The sequence below is a fragment of the Octopus bimaculoides genome, chromosome 6, assembly GCF_001194135.2.
Source record: "Octopus bimaculoides isolate UCB-OBI-ISO-001 chromosome 6, ASM119413v2, whole genome shotgun sequence".
Classification (NCBI taxonomy): Eukaryota; Metazoa; Mollusca; class Cephalopoda; order Octopoda; family Octopodidae; genus Octopus; species Octopus bimaculoides.
In genome coordinates this window covers 103945312-103955444 of record NC_068986.1, presented here as the reverse complement: position 1 = coordinate 103955444, position 10133 = coordinate 103945312, and the positions used below count along the sequence as shown (strand labels likewise).

The following is a 10133-nucleotide window of genomic DNA, read 5'->3' as shown; positions in this document are numbered from 1 at the left end:
CCATTCCCTGCCGGAGCCTCGTGGAATCTTAGGTGTTTTCGCTCAATAAACACTCACAACGCCCGGTCTGGGAATCAAAACCGCGATCCTATGACCGCGAGTCCGCTGCCCTAACCACTGGGCCATTGCGCCTCCACCTTGATAAATGTATTAAAGCCATATTCTTCAAAGCAAAAAAAAACCTTTAAAAACGAACGATATACAGACAGACAAGTCTACCATCAACCAGGACTTAGATTCTGAAAAACAAAAGTACAAATGTTTCAGAGTATATGAAGGGGGTGAGATCCGGGACTCACAAATGCCTGGAAAAATACAGGAAGAATTTTATCAACGAGTTAGAACAATCCTAAAGAGCGAACTTAATGCGAGAGACAGGATTGTTACCAGCAATACCCGGGTTACACCAGTTATTACCTACAACGTTAATATAAAATGGTCCATGTTAACAGTAACCTCATAGCAACGATTTTTTTTCATCAGGTAACTAGGTTGCACTGACGGTAATAATCCCGGCAGAAATCAGCAAGACACGCACGGAAACTGTTCGGTGTATATTTACGTCAACCGCTTTGAAGCATTCACTGTTTATTTCTTCACTGCGAGGACCGTAAATTCAACTGGCGTGCCTGGATGTGACTGTAAATTCCGTGATGGGCCAGAAGAATTCGCTGAAAGTGTACGAATTTAATAGGAAGTCATGGTTGGAATGGTGGTGTAACCACCAAAACTGCTGTTTTATACTATTATGTTGAGGAAGTCTCGAACTGAGTTGGAAATATTTACATGAAGATTCTAACAAACCTATCAGATTCCTTGAAATTCGCACGATAGCCTCTAGTAGGAATTCCGTGAGTGATAGCAGACCAATCGGTACACAAACAGCTGCAAACCCGTAGCAGATATGGCTGCGCATATTTTCGTCATCTAGTAGGAATTCCGTGAGTGATAGCAGATATTTATATCAACCGGTAAACAAACAGCTACAAAACCGTAGCAGATATGGCTGCGTATATTTTCGTCATCTGATTCAAGGCCAGTACACAGCGCAAGTAAATTTACGTCAACTGATGTTATGGGGATGAGAAAATTGACACAAAAACACGCTGTTCCAATGCACTGCCTGCGTCACCCAAAAACAGACGTTGACTCACTACACATCCCGCGAAAGAATGGAGGAAGAACTTATGCTAAGGCAACCGTCTCTAAAAACGGTGACCCGAGGATTAGACACATATCTAAATAACACCAACGACTGAATGTTTAAACTTGTCTGTAAATTTGGAAATGCCAAGAAATTTATTTAATATCGAAAGAGCCAAAGATATTTGTAAAGACTGAAGCGTAACTAGATGAAACAAAACATTCTACAAACAAAAATGAAAATAGAAATAGAAGTCAAATCAAATGAAATCTCAGAGTTTCCATGGCAACCAAATTGCAAGGACCAGCGATCCTGATGTAAATACAAATATGACCGATTATTGGTTGGCTGCAACTGGAATTAAATCATAAACAGTGTGCTTCATTGTGGCAGCTATAGATAAGTATCTGCCCACCGTAAACTACCAAACCAGCATTCTCTAAAATGGCGCTGGTCCCACTCGCCGCTTTTGTGGTGCCACTAGAGAAGTAGTTAAGCAATTCATCTCTAAAGTTCTATGTTGGTCTTAAATGTATATATTAATTGCCATGATATCTTTGGTTGGTATATGCAGTAGATCATATGCCGTAAGCCTGAAATCCTATATGAGAAGAATTGCTGCGAACATAAGCCTGTCAATATAGAAGGAAATAAAGATATTACAGTTCTTAGGGACTTTAGTATCCAGACTGTTCTTACTATTTTGGTCAATAAACAGGATATTGTTGTGAAAAAATATCACGTTGTCAAAATGTTTACTTATAGGTAAGAATGGATTTCAACACTCTTTTAAAAACATTGAAATAGAGCTCTCAGAAATGTGGCATCTAAAAGCAGCAATTATACTTGTAATCATCGAATATTTGGAGATAATCTCAAATGCTACTCTTAAATATTATGGCCAAATATCAGGAATCCCAGAAGTATTGGAACTACGAAAATGTCGTTTTCATGGGTACTGCTCACATTCTAAGAAAAACATTGTGAACCTAAAAATATCTGATTCATTTAAAATTCTTACAAAACCAAAATACTATAAATTTAAGACAACGTTACTTCACTGAATTTGGTCTCACTTCCCTATAATATATCACTTGCTGTTGCCTGAGGATATCAGGTGAGACTTGGAACAGTTCGTGCAAAGTAACGAACGAAAAATTATTAATAATAAAACAACTTACTGAATTTTCCTCCGTAAATGATGCGGTTACAGTCATCATACTGACTGTTCAGCCACACACAGATCTGTTGGGATTGCGAAAATACCGTGCCCTTACCACAGGCTAAAGGTAGGGGAAACATAGCGTTACATAAGAAGAATTCACTGCAGTTATTTGGTGATCGGATAAAATGCGATCCGGGTTTGATTTCTGTCTGTTTACACAGATTCATGATATCTTGACTGTAAACTGCTGACACTGCGATCAAGAGAATGGCGGCCGCAACACGAAACTCCATTGTTGTAATTTTATCAATTATAAAATCGAACGAGAGTTAACACGAATGGCTTGCAAGAACGCTATCACAACAGACTGGTAACCTCTGTAAATGTGACGCAGATCCCTTTACAGTAAGCTCCTTATATAGTCTATCGACAGGGTTAAGGTGAGGTTTAGGGTTAGGGTTAGGGCAATACCAAAGGTTACTTTCTGACTGATCCTTTATTTGGTGTCTATTCTTTAAGCTAATGGACCTCCGCCCAAGAACCTTGCCAGACTACTTATTTTCTACTTTGTTATTGTTGCTGTACTATTTCTTCATTTTGAAATCAGTTATTATTTGTTACTATTATGATGATGGTTAGAATGAGAGGAGGGTCGCTCTGGGTCTTGTTATTCATCAGTCTCTATTCATTGACGCAGTTGTTTCTTTTCTTTTTTTCGTTTTCAGATCCATATTTTGTTTGATGTCAATATGATATAAAAAAAAAATACATTCCTTACATAGGCCAGTATGCATGCGTGTGTTTGTGTTTGCCGTGCGAATAGATATGTATGTATACGACTGTATATATATATATATATATATATATATATATATATATATGCATATGTGTGTGAGTGCGTGCGTGTGCATGTGCGTGCTCATGTGCATGCTTGTGTGTGTGTGTTAGAATGCAAACAAAATTATGTATATAATACGTTTGAGCTTGTATTACGTGTACCGAGAAAATCTATACATAAAATTGAGAATTCCGGTTTAAAATGCTCCCACACATGCTGACAAACAGAGTGAACTAGATAATGGATGATAATTCTGAAAAAGTTATTGACACATGCAACGCGCAAAGATACACACAAACAAAGTCTAAAATAAAAAGCTAGAAAAGATTATCATATTAAACGAAAACAAACAAAAGAGAAGATTGTAGATGAATGTAAGAAAAGCGTCACATTTGTTTACGCGAACAGAATGTCTTTGTGGTTGCTTATCACGTTTGTTTATTGTAATGCTCACCAGTAAGCCTGACTTTCCAACTTGGCTGAACAAATACAAGACGGATGGATGGTCGAATGGTTGGAGAAATGAAAGAAATTAAAAGAAAAAGACAGGGTACGGGGAATGAAATGTATTTCTTTGTTATCTTTTATCTGTTGCTTGTTTCAGTAACTGGACTGCGGCCATGCTGGGGCACCAACGAGGAGGGATTTAATCCAACAAATCGACACTGGTGCTTATTTTGTTTTTAAAGTTTGACACTTACTCCAATGCTCGGAGGTGCCACGGACGTAAACAAACCAGTACCATTTGCCATGCTATGGTGAGGAACAAAACAAACACAAAACACGCACATACACACACATATTCACGCATAGACACACACACACACACACATATATATATATATATATACTTATACACACACACACATATATATCCACACACTTACATATATATATAGCCACACCCACACACAGATATACGTATATACATACATACATACATACATACATACATACATACATACATACATACACACATACGTAAATACACCAGGCCCTTCATTTAGTTTCCTTCAAGCAAATGCACTCAGAAGGCTTTGGTTAGTCCGGAACTATAGTGGAAGTCTCGAGCCCAAGGTGTTACGCTGTGGGACTGAACTCAAGACAACATAATTGGGAAGTAAACTTCTTAACCACACAACCATGCCTGTACCTTATTGGTTTGGTGTAACTATTTCTTATTTTCGATTTCTTTTAATGAACTCCATATATTCAATACCGACTGTTAATCTGAATTATCGTTAAGAAAAATGGAAAGAAAAGGTACAGGGAGTAAAGAAATTGTATAGGGAACACGAAACTGCACGTTTCGGATAGCATTCTTCTTTATGGAGACGTCGACAGGAGTGAAACTACAGAAAGATACATAGAGGATATAAATCTCTGATGCTTCTATTTAATTTCCGTCCTGTTAGAATTTTCCTGGAGAAGATCTGCTTCTGAAATGTTGGATTCCCCACACCCTACCATTATTTCATGAAGAATTCTGTCATTCTCCTTGGATTCCGTTTGAAATAATTATTATATTATTGCAGTAAATAAATATTGGTGTTAATGAATGAATTTCATGAATATAAATGTGATGTTAATAATGCAGCATTTTGCCTTTTATCTTTTCGGGGTCAATAAATTAAGTACCAGCTGAGCACTGGAGTCGGTGTAATCGACTACCTATCTCCCCAGTAATAGCTGGCTTTGTGCCAAAATTTGAAACCAATAATGAGAAAGCATCATGCAACAGAGAAGCTAATTTTTCTGCAGGAACTTTAACAATAGATTCACGTCTACGCCAGATGGGACAGGAGAATCGAAAAACTTATTCTTAGACCAACACATAGGCCAAAGTTCTGTAAAACAAATGGGCGCTATAACAGTCCTTCTACAAAAGTTGACAGGAATGAAATTAAAGAGAGGCCGCAATCTTTTCTATCCTCTAGTTTTGAGAGATTTTCTGCTGCTTTTCTTTAATTTCACTCCTCTAAACTCCTCCCCGCCCTGGAGAAGGTCTCTGTCCGACACATATGCTTCTCCACTCCCTACGGCAAATCTTTATTCTTTCTGTCATTTCTTAATAATTAGGCGAGATGCTATTGTTAAAGTATTAGGTGTCCACGTCTACACTCTGTCGATCAGTTTTTTTATCACATTTTTATCCCTTCACAATATCACTCAGTTCAATAGAATCAATCCGATGCGATAACGGAGCATTGTGACGAAGCTTACGCTTGTGTTATATTTCACTCTTTCCAAGCCTACGGATCTGGTGAGAGGGAAGTAGGAAGGTATCTACAAACCGGGGACCTCTTCATAAATCTCACAACTAAGCAGAGTGTACTAAAGAAGCCGATTAATCCGGGGGGCGGTGTAAATCTCTTCATGTCTGAGCTCAGAATGCGAAGAGTTGAAATGAATACCAGTTGAAGTTATTCCGTTCGACGCACCGACAATTCTGCCAGTCCACCATCAAAAGCTGTTTCTTTATTTATTAACCCTGGAGGTAGAAAAATACAAGGTAGCCCTCGGCGGGATTGGAACTCATAAAGCAGGTAACTAGAATATGTACCCCTCACCGCCTTAACCACTCAGACGTAAATATGCCGTAACATATATCAAACACAATTATTCAATGTTTGATAATATGTTTCTGTAAGTTATGTAACAACTACCGACAAGTTCCGGTCTTATTCTAACCTCATCAATTAAATATGAATGTCGTATAATAATGTTGTTATATGAACATTATAATAATGTTGTTATATGAACATAGTTGTCCTGTGACGAAGTATCAGTTTTTATTTATCACTTAAGTTGCCTCTCCATTTACCAACTAGTCGAGCTTGAATGGGTGAACGTTCAAAAAGTCCATAAAAGTTATTTTGAATGTTAAAGTCATACAAATCGTCGTTGGTAAGTTGTTGTTGATCGTGTTGTTGTTGTTCTTCATCCTGTTACTATCCTCCATTTCTTTGTAGACAGTGTAATTATCCTTACATTATCCGAAGTATCTTTTCTTTTTTGGAATGGTATTGACGAAAGCAAGGAAGACTTCACAGTTATTTCTAACTCATAGAGGTTCCCGTGGTTGCGTAGAATCAAACAGGTTGATCGACTACGAACATGTTCGTTAACACAGAAGGAATACCCACAACTCGCTTCTTCAATATAGGAGAGATAATAGAGCAAAAAAAAAGACTTTAGAAGGTATTATCTATTGCTCAGTTTAAAACTGGGAACAAATCCAGCAGCAAATATGGAATAATTTTCAGTAGAATGTCTCTTACTGGACCAACATGATTGAAAAGTGTTTGATCAAAGGAATATATTTTTGTGTTGTTTATGATCATTTAAAGTGTTTTAGGGTGTTAGACATATTGTTCTTTCTAAATATCAGTGTACACGTTGCAATACGGCCTAGACAAATGGAGAAATTCAGTCAAGTCACTAGCTACAAATGTAAATATATTGTAAAGAAGTTGTAAAACCAAGCTGTTTGCCGGAAGTTAAGAAAGAAAAAAATACAACATGACTGCAATCAGTTGTTTCATCAGACTTGTTAACGTTGGACTATATTGAGCAGAATACATTAAAATAATTATTTATATATTTATATATATTTCTAAGTATACAATAAATTCTATTGAAGAATGGCAATAAATAAGTAAACAAATAAAAAAGACAATGCAGTGAATTATGGTTTAAAACACTTTATTTCTTTTTTTTATATATAAACATGCAATTGATGTCATTTCGACTTCGATAGTAGCACCCTAGTTTTTTTTTATGAAACCATTGGGAAGGATCATTCTGATGCTTAAGTATTTTAAGCTGACAAAAAAAAAAAAAAAAAAAAAGAAAAGAGAAATACTGATGTTTAAAATGTAAAATCATTTCAGTTTACTTCATCTCTTAGAAATACTTCCAAATCAGAAGCATAAAACGATGCTGTTGTAGATGAGAGGAATATATGTTTGTGATGAATAAAGTTTTTGATGTACGCGATTGAAACAGCATTAAATTAAAATAACCCTCTCTTATAAATAACGCATATCAACCAGCGAGAGGTTGGATACTACAACTTCTCCTCAGAGACAAAAATCTCTTGACAGACATGCAGTGTTGAAAGCACAGTATATTGCAGAAAGTTATGAGAACGCTAGATGCATTTTGCCCTGCGTACACGGAAATTTATTCAGCTCGTCGGCTATTCCCAATATCAGCGGATATATTATTCACTGTTTCCGTTATATCCGAGAGGACAGCCTTTAACTTGGCACGTAACTGGGGAGTACACATCACTAATAATGTCCAAGGAGGCAAAAATTCACCTGGCGCTCATGAGAATCACTACCGAGGTGATATTTTTGTGTTGCTTCTAATTATATATTTTGTTTTTGAATCATACCTGTCAACGATGTGTATTTATCATAAATACACGAGTATATAATGTCATACTAAACAGATTTGTGGGTTAAATGACGTGTATTAGTTTACACCAGGAACGGAGACCTTAATAGAGAATTGACTCAGAAATATCGGCGGCGTTGATTATAATGTATATTTTAAATTTAGGTTCGATTATGTCAGTTCAGCTTATGAAATTTAACTACATAAACAATAGTTATATACTGAGGATGATAAATTGAATATTAACTTAGTTAACATCAATTTAAAACCAGTGGCCTAGCATATAAAAAAATCTGAAAATTCAGAAAAATTGTATTACATGCGTATAAGAAGGGATGACCACTAAGTGGACATCCGATATGCTAGAAAAAGATCCTCTGCGATCTAACCACAAAGAAAAGAATGTTCTCCAGAAAAAAATTCAGCAAACACCAGAACATAAGCGGGCAAGACAAATGAAAATATACAAAATAAAGAATTAATCGTAGACCGGGTTTCGCCATCAACTCTTTTACTTACGTAAAAACGTCCGTGGCTCGTCAGTACGACCGTTCTAATTCAATATAATTTGCAGAACTATACACGAATTGTCTTCATAAAGTTTGACGTGCGTACAAAGAAAAGAATGTTCTCCAGAAAATTGCAAGAGAATTGGCCTGTCTCTTTTGCTCAATCTCGGTTGTTTAATTGCAAGATCACAAATAATTTAACCAGAATATCTGATGTATACATCCGCTGTAATTGACTTACCAGTTCCCATGAAGCTGCAGTGGTGACAGCGGTGCTGGACCACTAAACAGAATCCATTAGCTTTCTTTGGTGGATATTCTTTTTTCGATTGTGTTTTGGCACTTCGTCTCTATCCATCCACCGTACAGAACGCTTGCTATTGTTAAAAAGAGTACAAAAGAGTACAGCTGCGATCCGAAACTCCATTCTCGCAAGACTTTATCAGTTGTAAAGTCAAACAGATTTTTGACGAATTGCTTTGCAATGTTTCTATCACAAGAGACGGGTAACCTCTGTAAATGTGACTCAGATCCCTTAAAATGTTTCTTATATAGTCTGTCGACAGGGTTAAAGTGAGGTCAAGGTTTTGGTTTGGCGGAAATGCTTCGGGTTATTGTTTAAACGATTCATTATTTGGTCTCCATTCTTTAAGCTCATGAACCTCCACCGAAGAACCTTGCTGGACAACTTATTTCGTCCATTAATTACAATACAATCGTTCACTCTCTCTGTATAACACTCTACCATACCCTTTGTTTCAAGCCTTATTTCCTTTTCCTCATATTCGTCGCATGCAGACATATGCACACACGCACACATGCACACATACAGGCACACACAGACACGCGCGCATGCACGCAAGCGTTTTTCTTTGTTATATGGTGAATCCCATAACATGCTGTTTTATTGACTTGATTCATATCAATTTTTCACTCATTCTTCTCTGTCTATTCCTCTTCTCCCCCTCTCTCTCCTACTTCTATGTCTTCTACTTCTTGTGTTTCCTTTGTATCCCTTCTCTTTCACTTCTACTTTCCTTTCTCTCTCGTTTGTCCCTCTCTTCTCTTACTGTCTCATCTTTGTTTTTCCTGTTCCACTCACCTGCTCTCTCGCTCTCTCTCCATCACTCTCCGCCTCCTATCTTAGCGTCCAGTGAGTCCCAAAGTCAATGGCTTCATATCAACGTGGTTTCACTGCATACTTCTCTCTAAAATTATATTTACATTGATATTTAGTTAAGCTATACTTAAAAAATATTTTGTCGACCACGTGAGAAAAGGTTACAGAATAGGCACACGCCAGAAAAGGTCACAGAATGTGAGAAAGCAACCATACTATGGGACATCACAATACACATAGATACAGAAATTAAAGGCAATAGACCGAATATAGTTGTTAGAGACATCAAGAAAAAACTTGCTTTCTAATCTATGTATTAATACCAGCAGATAACAACGTTTCTCTAAAAGAAATGGAGAAACTTTCGAAATACAATGACCTAGAAATAGAGGTAACACGAATGTGGAGTCTAAAAACAGAAACAATTCCTATCATAGTTGGCGCATTAGGTATAATAATAAAAAATATTCAGACAAATACATAGCAAAAATACCAAGTTAACAAGTATACATATCATACAGAAAATAGTACTACAATTCACCGCACACATCCTACGTAAAACTCATTTAATTCAGTAAAAATAAGAGCATCACAACAAACCATATCACATACCCAAGGTACACAGACCTGCGCTTGGTAGTGCAGTGAAAGCACGTGACAAAAATAGGACTACTGAATAATAATAATAATAATAATAATAATAATAATAATAATAATAATAATAATAATAATAATAATAATAATAATAATAATAATAATTATTATTATTATTATTATTATTATTATTATTATTATTATTATTATTATTATTATTATCATCATCATTATTATTATTATTATTATTATTATTATTATTATTATTATTATTATTATTATCATCATCATCATTATTATTATTATTATTATTATTATTATTATTATTATTATTATTATTATTATTATTATTATTATTT

The 10133-nt window shown here is 35.9% G+C and overlaps 1 protein-coding gene across 1 annotated transcript in view; it reads right to left on the bottom strand.

Annotated features, from left to right (window-relative positions):
- The window catches only part of LOC128248079 (uncharacterized), a 15383-nt gene extending 12704 nt beyond the window's left edge, over nucleotides 1-2679 (bottom strand). The window contains exon 1 of the mRNA XM_052968499.1: nucleotides 2326-2679. Coding sequence (XP_052824459.1) covers nucleotides 2326-2364 — 39 coding nt within the window. The 5' untranslated portion in view covers nucleotides 2365-2679. The remainder of the gene's footprint in view (nucleotides 1-2325) is intronic.
- Between the last annotated feature and the right edge of the window lie 7454 nt (nucleotides 2680-10133).